The sequence below is a fragment of the Entelurus aequoreus genome, linkage group LG23 (genome assembly GCF_033978785.1).
Source record: "Entelurus aequoreus isolate RoL-2023_Sb linkage group LG23, RoL_Eaeq_v1.1, whole genome shotgun sequence".
NCBI lineage: Eukaryota > Metazoa > Chordata > Actinopteri > Syngnathiformes > Syngnathidae > Entelurus > Entelurus aequoreus.
This window is the reverse complement of record NC_084753.1, coordinates 29,546,406-29,562,486: the sequence shown is the minus strand read 5'-3', so window position 1 is coordinate 29,562,486 and position 16,081 is coordinate 29,546,406. Positions and strand designations below refer to the sequence as shown.

Genomic DNA, 16,081 nt, shown 5'->3' with positions numbered 1-16,081 from the left:
GAGTTTTGACACCTGTGGTTAATACACATATACTGTGCATATAAACAAGTCATTATATTAATAATCAATTTATTATGATATATAGAGATGAAAAATACTGAAGTATTCCATTCAGTTTGCAGGAGGCCTTCTAAAATGTATATAAATATTAGGGCTGTCAAAATAATGAGTTAACTCATGTGATTAACAAAAAAAAACCAATTGCAATAATCATGCATACATGCGGATCGTGCAATTTATTTTGAGGGCACATGCTCCTTTTGCCCTCAAAACCGTAAAATCTTGTTTTATTGTCTTACTGTCTATGGGAAAAAAAAGCACTAAAGTTGATTTTACGGTAAAAAACTAAAGTCGGCGGAATTTAACCGTAAAATCTATTGTCAATTTTACACTCAATTTGTTTTGAAATGTTAAGTCAAGCAGATATTTAAGTACAGTATTTATCTTTATTTTAACAAAAAATATTTTTGTAATACATGATATTTAGATTTTGATAATATTGAATTTTAAAAGGCATGCAATTGCATGCAGCACATGATTTTTAATGTCAAAAAGGGAAATAACAAATATATTTAGTAAGAAAAGATTAAAGGCCTACTGAAATGAATTTTTTTTATTTAAACGGGGATAGCAGATCTATTCTATGTGTCATACTTGATCATTTCGCGATATTGCCATATTTTTGCTGAAAGGATTTAGTATAGAACAACGACGATAAAGATTGCAACTTTTGGTATCTGATAAAAAAAAGGCTTGCACCTACCGGAAGTAGCGTGACGTAGTCAGTTGAACATATACGCAAAGTTCCCTATTGTTTACAATGATGGCCGCATGAAGTGAGAGAGATTCGGACCGAGAAAGCGACAATTTCCCCATTAATTTGAGCGAGGATGAAAGATTTGTGGATGAGTAAAGTGCAAGTGAAGGACTAGTGGGGAGTTGAAGCTATTCAGATAGGGAAGATGCTGTGAGAGCCGGGGGTGACCTGATATTCAGCTGGGAATGACTACAACAGTAAATAAACACAAGACATATATATACTCTATTAGCCACAACACAACCAGGCTTATATTTAATATGCCACAAATTAATCCTGCATAAAAACACCTGCGTGTTTGTTATGCTAGCTCCTAGCTCCTCTGCTAGCTCCTAGCTCCATAGAACACGCCAATACAATTCAAACACCTGATCAACACACACAATCACTCAGCCCAAAAGACCGTTTACCTAACCCAAGGTTCATAAAGCTTATATATTTTTAAAAAGTTACGTACGTGACGCGCACATACGGTCAAGTTATCGAATGTTTAGCAGCCAAGGCTGCATACTCACGGTACCTGATATTCAGCTGGGAATGACTACAACAGTAAATAAACACAAGACATATATATACTCTATTAGCCACAACACAACCAGGCTTATATTTAATATGCCACAAATTAATCCTGCATAATAACACCTGCGTGTTTGTTATGCTAGCTCCTAGCTCCTCTGCTAGCTCCTAGCTCCATAGAACACGCCAATACAATTCAAACACCTGATCAACACACACAATCACTCAGCCCAAAAGACCGTTCACCTAACCCAAGGTTCATAAAGCTTATATATTTTTAAAAAGTTACGTACTTGACGCGCACGTACGGTACGTGTTATGCTAGCTCCTAGCTCCTCTGCTAGCTCCTAGCTCCATAGAACACGCCAATACAATTCAAACACATGATCAACACACACAATCACTCAGCCCAAAAGACCGTTCACCTAACCCAAGGTTCATAAAGCTTATATATTTTAAAAAAGTTACGTACATACGCAAAAAAAAGCCAAAGCTGCATACTCACAGTAGCACGTCTGCGTCTTTGTCATCCAAATCAAAGTAATCCTGGTAAGAGTCTGTGTTGTCCCAGTTCCCTACAGGCGTCTGTGTATCCAAATCAAAAGTCCTCCTGGTTAGAGTCTCTGTTATCCGAGTTCTTCCATCTTGACTGCATCTTTCGGGAATGTAAACAAAGAAGCGCCGGCTGTGTACTGTTGTGGCTGACTACGTTCGAAAAATACGTCCATTTCGCACCGACAACTTTCTTCTTTGCTTGCTTGGCTTCCTTCTCCATAATGCAATGAACATGATTGAAACAGATTCACGAACACAGATGTCCAGAATACTGTGGAATTATGAAATGAAAACAGAGCTTTTTCGTATCGGCTTCAATGTGGAAGGCATACCCGTGTTCGCCGGGCTACGTCACACGCATACGTCATCCGCAGAGGCGTTTCGAACCGGAAGTTTAGCGGCAAATTTAAAATGTCACTTTATAAGTTAACCCGGCCGTATTGGCATGTGTTATAATGTTAAGATTTCATCATTGATATATAAACTATCAGACTGCGTGGTCGGTAGTAGTGGGTTTCAGTAGGCCTTTAAGCATTTTATTAACGCATATTATTTCCAGGCTTTCGCGGGCCACATAAAATAATGTGGCGGGCCAGATTTGGCCCCCGGGCCTTGAGTTTGACACCTGTGGTTTAAAAGATATGTAATTTTATGCAGTAGATATGTATTATTTTCGGTAAATATTTTTTTTTCTGTCAAAATGACACGAACTGATATATTAAGAAAAATAAAGTTCTTTATAGACATAATTTCCAAGCTTCCGCGAGCCACATAAAATAATGTGAGGGGCCAAATCTTGCCCCTGGGCCCTGAGTTTTGACACCTGTGGTTAATACACATATACTGTGCATATAAACAAGTCATTATATTAATAATCAATTTATTATGATATATAGAGATGAAAAATACTGAAGTATTCCATTCTGTTTGCAGGAGGCCTACTAAAATGTATATAAATATTAGGGCTGTCAAAATAATGAGTTAACTCATGTGATTAACAAAAAAAAAAATGGCAATAATCATGCATACATGCGGATCGTGCAATTTATTTTGAGGGCACATGCTCCTTTTGCCCTCAAAACCGTAAAATCTTGTTTTATTGTCTTACTGTATATGGGAAAAAAACAGCACTAAAGTTGATTTTACGGTAAAAAACTAAAGTCGGCGGAATTTAACCGTAAAACCTATTGTCAATTTTACACTCAATTTGTTTTGAAATGGTAAGTCCAGCAGATATTTAAGTACAGTATTTATCTTTATTGTAACAAAAAATACTTTTGTAATACATGATATTTTGATTTTGATATTTAATTTTAAAAGATATGCAATTGCATGCAGCACATGATTTTTAATGTCAAAAAGGGAAAGAACAAATATATTTAGTAAGAAAAGATTAAGCATTTTATTAACGCATATTATTTCCAGGCTTTCGCGGGCCACATAAAATAATGTGGCGGGCCAGATTTGGCCCCCGGGCCTTGAGTTTGACACCTGTGGTTTAGAAGATATGTAATTTTATGCAGTAGATATGTATTATTTTCGGTAAAAAAAAAAAATTCTGTCAAAATGACACAAACTGATATATTAAGAAAAATAAAGTTCTTTATAGACATCATTTCCAAGCTTCCGCGAGCCACATTAATTAATGTGAGGGGCCAAATGTTGCCCCCGGTCCCTGAGTTTTGACACCTGTGGTTAATACACATATACTGTGCGTATAAACAACTCATTATCTTAATAATCATTTTATTATGATATATAGAGATGACAAGTACTGAAGAATTCCATTCTGTTTGCAGGAGGCCTACTAAAATGTATATAAATATTAGGGCTGTCAAAATAATGAGTTAACTCATGTGATTAACAAAAAAAAAATTGCAATAATCATGCATACATGCAGATCGTGCAATTTATTTTGAGGGCACATGCTCCTTTTGCCCTCAAAACCGTAAAATCTTGTTTTATTGTCTTACTGTATATGGGAAAAAAACAGCACTAAAGTTGATTTTACGGTAAAAAACTAAAGTCGGTGGAATTTAACCCTAAAATCTATTGTCAATTTTACACTCAATTTGTTTTGAAATGGTAAGTCCAGCAGATATTTAAGTACAGTATTTATCTTTATTGTAACAAAAAATATTTTTGTAATACATAATATTTTGATTTTGATATTTAATTTTAAAAGGCATGCAATTGCATGCAGCACATGATTTTTAATGTCAAAAAGGGAAATAACAAATATATTTAGTAAGAAAAGATTAAGCATTTTATTAACGCATATTATTTCCAGGCTTTCGCGGGCCACATAAAATAATGTGGCGGGCCAGATTTGGCCCCCGGGCCTTGAGTTTGACACCTGTGGTTTAAAATATATGTAATTTTATGCAGTAGATACATATTATTTTCGGTAAAAAAAAATTTTGTCAAAATGACACGAACTGATACATTAAGAAAAATAAAGTTCTTTATAGACATCATTTCCAAGCTTCCGCGAGCCACATTAATTAATGTGAGGGGCCAAATCTGAGTTTTGACACCTGTGGTTAATACACATATACTGTGCATATAAACAACTCATTGTTATCTTCCGAGTGGGACTAACCTGTTTCATCTCATGTCAACCGTCCTCCAGCCGGGCAAGAAAAGGAAGGACAAGGTAATGCATGTTGACATCACCACCGCCATGTTCACTCACATCCTGTTAGTGACGAGAACAACACAGGTGCTTCAACATGGCTCTTTTCCTCTTTTAAACAGCCCATTGTGTTCGTGTCGGACCCGGCGCACGCCAACAAAGAGATCCAGCATGACGGAATCCCGGGCGAGACGAGGAAGAAACCAAAGGTAATCGGTCGGGATCAGAAACAGAATATGGTGCAGGTCCGATAATGCCGTATTGACCCGACTATTCGACAGGAATTTGCTCACGCTAGAGAGAAATCTGAAAAAAGTCATGTCTGATTAGGTCTCAATGTACAGTACAGGCCAAAAGTTTAGACACACTTAATCATTTCAGTGCGTTTTCTTTTTTTTCATGACTATTTACATTGTAGATTTCACTGAAGGCATCACAACTATGACACCTGTGAAGTGACAACCATTTCAGGTGACTACCTCTTGAAGCTCATGGAGAGAATGCCAAGAGTGTGCAAAGTAGGGCTGCAACTAACAATTAATTTGATAATTGATTAATCTGTCGATTATTACTTCAATTAATCGATTAATAATCGGATAAAAGAGACAAAATACATTTCTATCCTATCCAGTATTTTATTGAAAAAAAAACAGCATACTGGCACCATACTTATTTTGATTATTGTTTCTCAGCTGTTTGTACATGTTGCAGTTCATAAATAAAGGTTTATTAAAAAATAATAAAATAAAATAAAATAAAAAATTATATATATATAAAAAAAAAAAAAAAAACTCTGCGCATGCGCATAGCATAGATCCAACGAATCAATGACTAAATTAATCGGCAACTATTTTAATAATCGATTAGTTGTTGCAGCCCGAGTGCAAAGCAGTACTGAGACTATTTTGAAGAAACTAGAATATAAAACACGTTTTCAGTTATTTCACCTTTTTTTTGGTGAAGTACATAACTCCACATGTGTTCATTCATAGTTTTGATGGCTTCAGTGACAATCTACAATGTAAATAGTCATGAAAATAAAGAAAACGCATTGAATGAGAAGGTGTGTCCAAACGTTTGGCCTGTACTGTAAATGTATACATCAGCAGGTGGTGCCAAACCAAGCAAGTCAGAGCTTTTCTTCCCCATCCTTGTTTGTGTTTATACCCAATCATGGCACCCACCTGTTCCCAATTAGCCTGTTCACCCGTGGGATGTTCCAAATAAGTGTTTGATGAGCATTCCTCCACTTTCTCAGTCTTTTTTGCCACTTGTGCCAGCTTTTTTTAAACCAGTTGCAGGCATCAAACTCCAAATGAGCTAATATTTGCAAAAAATAACAAACGTTACCAGTTCCAACGTTAAATATCTTGTCTTTGCAGTCTATTCAATTGAATATAAGTTGAAAAGGATTTGCAAATCATTGTATTCTGTTTTTGTTTACCATTTACACAACGTGCCAACTTCACTGGTTTTGTGTACATAGTGCAATTGTTTAATACGCAATATGTATTATTTTTACTCATTTTTATATTTATTTTTTTACTTTTATTACTGTGTGTAAAAGCTTGCACTGCATACAGTGCATCCGGAAAGTATTCACAGCGTTTCACTGGTTGTGGGTTTTGTAGGAAGGCAAGATTGTTTTCTAAATATCTCCGCCATGCCTCCATGGTTTGATTTCAATTTTTCGGGACTAATGCAGATCCCAAATAAACAAACACAGGTAAGAAAACAGATGAAAAAATTGTTGGTGTGGCATAACAGGCCGCCTTTGAAGGGGGAAATATTACATCAAAGCAATATTTTCTTGTTTTTCAATAGACAATAATGAGTCATTCGGTTTTTACCATTATACCGGGATAACAGTCTGGTAAAAAAAAAAAAAAAAAAAGTAAATGGGGCCTACAAAAAAACTTTGTTTATATCCTATTCCAACAATGTTTCAATCAAAAACACAATGCAATTTTCTATAAAAAAAAAACTTGTGAAAAACTCGCTACCGAAATGTCAGACCGCTGAACAATCATATCACATAAGGCAGTGTTTTTCAACCACAGTGCCGCGGCACAATAGTGTGCCGTGAGATACAGTCTGGTGTGCCGTGGGAGATGATCTAATTTCACCTATTTGGGTTAAAAATATTTTTTGCAAACAAGTAATTATAGTCTGCAAATAATGTGCCGTTGTTGAGTGTCGGTGCCGTCTAGAGCTCAGCAGAGTAACCGTGTAATACTCTTCCATATCAGTAGGTGGCAGCAGGTAGCTAATTGCTTTGTAGACGACGGGAACATGGTTTGCCGTGATCACAATATGAAGACGACAGCGGTAGGCAGTGTGCAGGTAAAAAGGTATCTAATGCTTAAACCAAAAATAAACAAAAGGTGAGTGCTGCTAAGAAAAGGCATTGAAGCTTAAGGATGGCTATGCAGAACTAAACTAAAACTGAACTGGCTACAGAGTAAAGAAAAACAGAATGCTGGACGACAGCAAAGACCTACTGTGTGTGGAGCAGAGACGGCGTCCACAATGTCTACACAAAGAAGGATAGCAACACCTGAAATAGTCTTGATTGCTAAAACAAAGCAGGTGCGGGGAATAGCGCTCAAAGGAAGACATGAAACTGCTACAGGAAAATACCAACAAAATAGGAAAAGCCACCAAAATAGGAGCGCAAGACACTACATACAGGAAAACACCAAAAAACTCCAAATAAGTCACGGCGTGATGTGACAGGTGGTGACAGTACACCTACTTTGAGACAAGTATAGTAAAGCATGCTTGGTTATGGTTTGAATTCATATCCAACAATTGCGACGACGACTTTTTATTGTCAATATCGAGATCAATTTTTTTAATGATTTCTGCTGGTGGTGTGCCTTCGTATTTTTTTTATGAAAAAAATGTGCCTTGGCTCAAAAAAGGTTGAAAAACACTGACATAAAGAACTAGAGATGTCAGATAATATCGGACTGCCGATATTATCGGCCGATAAATGCTTTAAAATGTAATATCGGAAATTATCTGTATCGGTTTCAAAAAGTAAAATGTATGACTTTTTAAAACGCCGCTGTGTACACGGCCGTAGGGAGAAGTACAGAGCGCCAATAAACCTTAAAGGCACTGCCTTTGCGTGCCGGCCCAGTCACATAACATCTACGGCTTTTCACACACACAAGGGAATGCAAGGCATTCTTGGTCAACAGCCATACAGGTCACACTGAGGGTACTAGCCGTATAAACAACTTTAACACTGTTACAAATATGCGCCACACTGTGAACCCACACCAAACAAGAATGACAAACACATTTGGGGAGAACATCCGCACCGTAACACAACATAAACACAACAGAACAAATACCCAGAACCCCTTGCAGCACTAACTCTTCCGGGATGCTACAATATACACCCCCCGCACCCTCCAACCTCCTCATGCTCTCTCGGGGAGAGCATGTCCCAAATTCCAAGCTGCTGTTTTGAGGCATGTTAAAAAAAAGAATGCACTTTGTGACTTCAATAATAAATATGGCAGTGCCATGTTGGCACTTTTTTTCCATAAATTGAGTTGATTTATTTTGGAAAACCTTGTTACATTGTTTAATGCATCCAGCAGGGCATCACAACAAAATTAGGCATAATAATGTGTTAATTCCACGACTGTATATATCGGTATCGGTTGATATCGGTCTCGGTAATTAAGAGTTGGACAATATCGGAATATCGGATATGGGCAAAAAAGCCATTATCGGACATCTCTATAAGAAACACACGGGCCAAAGCATATCATATCAGTTGGAACTAAGAGTGGGCTTCTCAAACATGGGCTATTTGAATCATAATACATCTATTTTCAACAATATCATAACCAGAACATCAAAGAAACATAACAAATGGTATCAAAGGGTTAACACTTACATTCTCTTTTAGGGGCAGCAGTGTTGTTGATCACCCTTTGTTGCCAGTGCGTCCAAGTCTAGCATCAGTTTTGTCGTGGCAATTCTCAAAAACAGATCTTCGCTCCATTCTGTTTTAATATTTGGCATGCCGGATTAAAAGGGACCAACGGGCAGGAATTTACCCGCCACAGCCCTAGGGTGTACAAGAGTTTTAAAGGCTGGAAAAGTGTTAGACTCTATGGCAGGGGTGTCCAAAGTGCGGCCCGTGGGGCCATTTGCGGCTCGCAGCTAATTGTTTACCGTCCCGCCACACATTCTGCAAAATTGATAATATTGCAAAAATTTAAAAAAACATTTAAAAAAGTGGAATGAGGTGAAATCTAACAAGAAAAATTTGCAGTGTTGACACAAAGCTGCCATGCAGGCCGTTTTTTTCTTTCTTTTGTCTTTGTTTATTTTTCTTTTTTTTTGCCATTGCTAAAAAAAAAAAAAAGACTAAAAATCTATGTTATAATTAATTATTACTTAAAAAATATCACTTTAAAATGTTTTATGTGGAAAAAATATTGCATATATTGTGTGGTTGCCATATAAAAACATCAAAGTTTTATTTGACAAAAGAGCAAAAAACAAACAAAATAATAGTTCAAACGTAAAATGGACAGATATATCTGAAGTTGATCTCGTAATTTAAGTGTTAAAAGTTTTTTTAAAAACTAATAAAAATGTATCACTTTATGAGTGGGGGACCTTTTGGATCCCAAATATATTTAGTAGGATTTTATTTAACTTTTCACTGTGATTACTCAAAAATATTAAATAATTAAAATCAATGGTGTCCTGCATTATTGATCTTTTAGGGCTCTAATTACTAAATACTGCATATTTCAGTTTTACTATAAAAAACAAAGTTGTCTTTGACAGAAAAGGCATAAAACCTTTTTTTTTTTTTTACTTTATATCAACCTGAAGTTGATATAGAGATTTACTGTAAGCGTTAAATAAAAAATAATAATAATTTGACTTATTTTTAACAGTTTAATGACTGAGACCCTTTATGGTCCCCGGGAGCCCTAAAGGTTAAAAAAAAAAAAGACTAAAAATCTATGTTATAATAAATTATTACTTAAAAAATATCACTTTAAAATGTTTTATGTGGAAAAAAAATTGCGTATATTGTGTGGTTGCCATATAAAAACATCAAAGTTTTATTTGACAAAAGAGCATAACACAAACAAAATAATAGTTCAAACGTAAAATGGACAGATATATCTGAAGTTGATCTCGTATTTTAAGTGTTAAAAGTTTTTAAAAAAAACTAATATAAATGTATCACTTTATGAGTGGGGGACCTTTTAGATCCCAAATATATTTAGTAGGATTTTATTCAACTTTTCACTGTGATTACTCAAAAATATTAAAGAATTAAAATCAATGGTGTCCTGCATTATTGATCTTTTAAGGCTCTAATTACTAAATACTGCATATTTCAGTTTTACTATAAAAAACAAAGTTGTCTTTGACAGAAAAGGCATAAAACCTTCTTTTTTTTTTTTACTTTATATCAACCTGAAGTTGATATAGAGATTTACTGTAAGCGTTAAATAAAAAATAATAATACTTTGACTTATTTTTAACATTTTAATGACTGAGACTTTTTATGGTCCCCGGTAGCCCTAAAGGTTAAAAAAAAAAAGACTAAAAATCTATGTTATAATGAATTATTACTTAAAAAATATCACTTTAAAATGTTTTATGTGGGGGAAAAAATTGCATATATTGTGTGGTTGCCATATAAAAACAAAGTTTTATTTGACAAAAGAGCAAAAAAACAAACAAAATAATAGTTCAAACGTAAAATGGACAGATATATCTGAAGTTGATCTCGTAATTTAAGTGTTAAAAGTAAAAAAAAACTAATAAAAATGTATCACTTTGTGAGTGGGGGACCTTTTGGATCCCAAATATATTTAATAGGATTTTATTCAACTTTTCACTGTGATTACTCAAAAATATTAAATAATTAAAATCAATGGTGTCCTGCATTATTGATCTTTTAGGGCTCTAATTACTAAATACTGCATATTTCAGTTTTACTATAAAAAACAAAGTTTTCTTTGACAGAAAACCTTTTTTTTTTTTTTTACTTTATATCAACCTGAAGTTGATATAGAGATTTACTGTAAGCGTTAAATAAAAAATAATAATAATTTGACTTATTTTTAACATTTTAATGACTGAGACCCTTTATGGTCCCCGGTAGCCCTAAAGGTTAAAAAAAAAATCCATATATTTTGTTAAGGTTTGAAAATGAAAAATATCAAAATGGCCCGCGCATGCTTAAATTTTTCCGTGTGCGGCCCTCAGTGGAAAAAGTTTGGACACCCCTGCTCTATGGGGAATCAATCACACACCTCAAAAAGGCACGAGTACATCAACTGTACAGTGTATAGAATACTGTATATATATCAAGTAAGCATGTGTTGTGTGCCCAGAAAAAACTTCCTGAACCAGAGGAGGAAACTGAGGAAGAAAAACAGTTCCAGGTCATCTACAAACAAATCGCCGGTGAAGTGAGTAAACAGCGAGGACATTGGCTTCCGATACAACCTGATGTGTAACGATATCACCCCCCCCCCCAATCAGGACATGCAGATCTGTGCCAACGAGCTCCAAGCCATCATGAAGAACGTGCTCTCGAAATGTGAGTGAAAGAAACACTACCTGGTGTCACGTGACCTCTCACTGGAGTTGTGCCCTCCACCCCAACAGTAGACGATAAGAAAACTGAAGGTTTCAGCCTGGAGACGTGTCGCAGTATGATTGCACTGATGGATGTATCCTTGTGTATTGAGCCCTTAACACCTGTTGTTAAGGGAGGGCGGGAGGGGGGGACACATCTCACCTGGCATTAGTAGAAAAGATCATATTCGCTTGGAGAAATGTTAGGCTCCATCAGTTGGTTTGCATCTATACATCACTGCACGTAAGCGATGATATTACGGACCTTGGATCCCTCAGGCGGTACTGCATCAAAAAGCGACATCAGTGTGTAAAGGATATCACCACATGGGCTCAGGAACACATCAGAAAACCACTGTCAGTAACTGCAGTTGGTCGCTGCATCTGTAAGTGCAAGTTAAAACTCTACTATGCAAAGCAAAAGCCATTTATCAACAACACCCAGAAACGCCGACGGCTTCGCTGGGCCCGAGCTCATCTAAGATGGACTGATGCAGAGTGGAAAAGTGTTCTGTGGTCTAAAGAGTCCACATTTCAAATTGTTTTTTGGAAACTGTGGACGTCGTGTCCTCCGGAACAAAGAGGAGAAGAACCATCCGGATTGTTCTAGGCGCAAAGTGTAAAAGCCAGCATCTGTGATGGTATGGGAGTGTATTAGTGCCCAAGACATGGGTAACTTACACATCTGTGAAGGCAGCGTTAATGCTGAAAGGTACATACAGGTTTTGGAGCAACATATGTTGCCATCCATGGACGCCCCTGCTTATTTCAGCAAAACAATGCCAAACCACGTGTTACAACAGCGTGGCTTAATAGTAAAAGAGTGCGGGTACTAGACTGGCCTGCCTGTAGTCCAGACCTGTCTCCCATTGAAAATGTGTGGCGCATTATGAAGCCTAAAATACCACAACGGAGACTCCCGGACTGTTGAACAACTTAAGCTGTACATCAAGCAAGAATGGGAAAGAATTCCACCTGAGAAGCTTCAAAAATGTGTCTCCTCAGTTCCCAAACGTTTACTGAGTGTTGTTAAAAGGAAAGGCCATGTAACACAGTGGTGAACATGCCCTTTCCCAACTACTTTGGCACGTGTTGCAGCCATGAAATTCTAAGTTAATTATTATTTGCAAAAAAAAAAAAAAGTTTATGAGTTTGAACATCCAATATCTTGTATTTGTAGTGCATTCAATTGAATATGGGTTGAAAAGTATTTGCAAATCATTGTATTCCGTTTATATTTACATCTAACACAATTTCCCAACTCAGATGGAAACGGGGTTTGTAGTTCTACGATTTACCTACAAATAAATTAGCAGTCAAAACACACAACACACCTTCTCACATTGAGCATAAATGCGATTCGAATCCTCTTACTGGTCTTTCTTCCATAACCCAGCCCAATTTCAGACAGATGGAACAGGAAAACTGAATCTCCAGGAGTTTAAACACCTATGGAAAAAGATCAAGCATTGGCAGGTAAATGTTCAAAATGTTATGTCTGATGTTTTTGTTTGTTCTTTGTCACATTACCACTCACTACGGAGGCAACTACTGTTGACTGTTTTGCAGGAGGTTTTCAAGCGTTACGACAAACACCACGGCGACGCCATCAGTAGTTTTGAAATGAGAAATGCCGTTAATGATGCAGGTGAGCAACATCGCTGAAAAGATGCTGATGAAAGAATAACATTTATGCTAATGTTCACATATCATAGTAATAATATACTTCCCACACTGCAAAAACTGAAATCTAAGTAAGATGATATATCTCAAATAAGGGTGATATTTGCTTATTTTCTGTCTGATAAGATAATTCTTCTCACTAAGCAGATTTTATGTTAGAGTGTTTTACCTGTTTTAAGTGTTTTGGTCCTAAATGATCTCAGTAAGATATTACAGCTTGTTGCTGAGATTTGATGACCTATATTGAGTTAAAACATGCTTGAAACTAGAATATCAACTGTTGCAAAGCTGTGTCATCAACACTCACAAGTATAAAACTACTTTTTTAAAGGCCTACTGAAAGCCACTACTACCGACCACGCAGTCTGATAGTTTATATATCAATGATGAAATCTTAACATTGCAACACATGCCAATACGGCCAGGTTAGATTACTAAAGTGCAATTTTAAATTTCCCGCAAAATATTCTGCTGAAAACGTCTCGGTATGATGACGTTTGCGCGTGACGTCACGGATTGTAGCGGACATATTGGGACAGCATTGTGGCCAGCTATTAAGTCGTCTGTTTTCATCGCAAAATTCCACAGAATTCTGGACATCTGTGTTGGTGAATCTTTTGCAATTTGTTTAATGAACAATGAAGACAGCAAAGAAGAAAGCTGTAGGTGGGAAGCGGTGTATTAGCGGCCGGCTGCAGCAACACAACCAGGAGGACTTTGAGTTGGATAGCAGACGCGCTACCGTGAGTACGGAGCTTTGGCTTCCAAACATTTGATCGCTTGCCCGTACGTGCGTGCCGCTATGTGCATGTCACGTACGTAACTTTGGGGAAATATATGTGCTGTATGAACTTTACGGAGGTGAACGGTACTTTGGGCTGTGGGATTGAGTGTGTTGTGCGGGTGTTTGAGTTGTATTGGCGGGTTATATGGACGGGAGGGGGGAGGTGTTTGTTGTGCGGGATTAATTTGTGGCATATTAAATATAAGCCTGGTTGTGTTGTGGCTAATAGAGTATATATATGTCTTGTGTTTATTTACTGTTGTAGTCATTCCCAGCTGAATATCACGTCCCACCCGCCTCTCACAGCATCTTCCCTATCTGAATCGCTTCCACTGCCCTCTAATCCTTCACTCTCACTTTCCTCATCCACAAATCTTTCATCCTCGCTCAAATTAATGGGGAAATCGTCGCTTTCTCGGTCCGAATCGCTCTCGCTGCTGGTGGCCATGATTGTAAACAATGTGCAGATGTGAGGAGCTCCACAACCTGTGACGTCACGCTACTTCCGGTACAGGCAAGGCTTTTTTTTATCAGCGACCAAAAGTTGCGAACTTTATCGTCGATGTTCTCTACTAAATCCTTTCAGCAAAAATATGGCAATATCGCGAAATGATCAAGTATGACACATAGAATGGACCTGCTATCCCCGTTTAAATAAGAAAATCTCATTTCAGTAGGCCTTTAAAGTAATAATTTCTTACTTCAAGCATGAAAAAAAAATCATGATGCCGAGCGCATATCATTATGTCAAGATAATGGCACTAGCATTTACTTCATTTAAGAATATTTTCCAACATATTGAGCAAAAAGGTCTTTTTATTTTCTACCAAGAAAAGTGCACTTGTTATTAGTGAGAATATAATTATTTTAAGGTATTTTTGGGTTCATTGAGGTTAGCTAATTTGACTTGTTTTGGAAAGTCTTGACCAGCCGAATTTTCTTGTTCTATTGGCAGATAATTTTGCTTGGTTCAAATAAAATACCCCTCATTTTTGTATATTTTTTTTCTTGTTTTTGAACACTGACTTTTTGCAGTGCATGTGCTCTGTTGTCACACCTATACTGCACACAGCCACTATAGGGGCGATATTTTCATTCCAAGTTCTCAATGTATTTCTATATTTACACTTTTTTTGTATTTAAGGCTTCCACCTGAACAAACAGTTGTATGACATCATTGCCATGCGCTACGCAGACCAACACCTCAACATAGACTTTGACAGTTACATCTGCTGCTTTGTCAGACTGGAAGGAATGTTCAGTAAGTACAGTGAATGTTGTTATTGTACACATCTGCATGTACTGCATCGTTATGTTGTGTCGTCCTGCAGGGGCTTTTCATGCCTTTGACAAAGACGGAGATGGACTGATCAAGCTCAACGTGCTGGAGGTTAGAGATATGCTTTTCTCATTACCTACGACAGTGTTTTTCAACCTTTTTTGAGCCAAGGCACATTTTTTGCGTTGAAAAAAAATGCGGAGGCACACCACCAGCATTAAAAAACGAAACTCTGTTGACAGTAAAAAGTCGTTGTCGCAATTGTTGGATATGACTTTAAACCATAACCAAGCATGCATCACTATAGCTCTTGTCTCAAAGTAGGTGTACTGTCACGACTTTGAGTTTTTTGCTGTTTTAGTTCTTGTCTTGCGCTCCCATTTTGGTGGCTTTTTCTCTTTTTATGGTATTTTCCTGTAGCAGTTTCATGTCTTCCTTTGAGCGATATTCCCCGCATCTACTTTGTTTTAGCAGTCAAGAATATTTCAGTTGTTTTTATCCTTCTTTGTGTGGACATTGTTGATTGTCATGTCATGTTCGGATGTACATTGTGGACGCCGTCTTTGCTCCACAGTAAGTATTTGCTGTCGTCCAGCATTCTGTTTGTTTACTTTGTAGCCAGTTCAGTTCTAGTCTCGTTCTGCATAGCCTTCCCTAAGCTTCAATGCCTTTTCTTAGGGGCACTCACCTTTTGTTTATTTTGGGTTTAAGCATTAGACACCTTTTTACCTGCACACTGCCTCCCGCTGTTTCCGACATTTACAAAGCAATTAGCTACCGGCTGCCACCTACTGATATGGAAGAGTATTACACGGTTACTCTGCCGAGCTCTAGACAGCACCGACACTCAACAACAACACATCATTTGCAGACTATAATTACCGTATTTTTCAGACTATAAGTCGCTCCGGAGTGTAAGTCGCACCAGCCGAAAATGCATAATAAAGAAGGAAAAAAACATATATAAGTCGCACTGGAGTATAAATCGCATTTTTGGGGGAAATTTATTTGATAAAAGCCAACACCAAGAATAGACATTTGAAAGGCAATTTAAAATAAATAAAGAATAGTGAACAACAGGCTGAATAAGTGTACGTTATATGAGGCATAAATAACCAACTGAGAACGTGCCTGTTATGTTAACGTAACATATTATGGTAAGAGTCATTCAAA

The 16,081-nt window shown here is 37.0% G+C and overlaps 1 protein-coding gene across 1 annotated transcript in view; it reads left to right on the top strand.

Moving 5' to 3' along the window:
• LOC133640832 (calpain-3-like) overlaps positions 1-16,081 on the top strand; it is an 80,219-nt gene that overhangs the window by 53,003 nt on the left and 11,135 nt on the right. Inside the window, exons 14-22 of the mRNA XM_062034513.1 lie at positions 4,521-4,544; positions 4,646-4,732; positions 10,916-10,993; positions 11,067-11,124; positions 11,193-11,257; positions 12,570-12,638; positions 12,732-12,810; positions 14,774-14,890; positions 14,961-15,019. Coding sequence (XP_061890497.1) covers positions 4,521-4,544; positions 4,646-4,732; positions 10,916-10,993; positions 11,067-11,124; positions 11,193-11,257; positions 12,570-12,638; positions 12,732-12,810; positions 14,774-14,890; positions 14,961-15,019 — 636 coding nt within the window. The remainder of the gene's footprint in view (positions 1-4,520; positions 4,545-4,645; positions 4,733-10,915; positions 10,994-11,066; positions 11,125-11,192; positions 11,258-12,569; positions 12,639-12,731; positions 12,811-14,773; positions 14,891-14,960; positions 15,020-16,081) is intronic.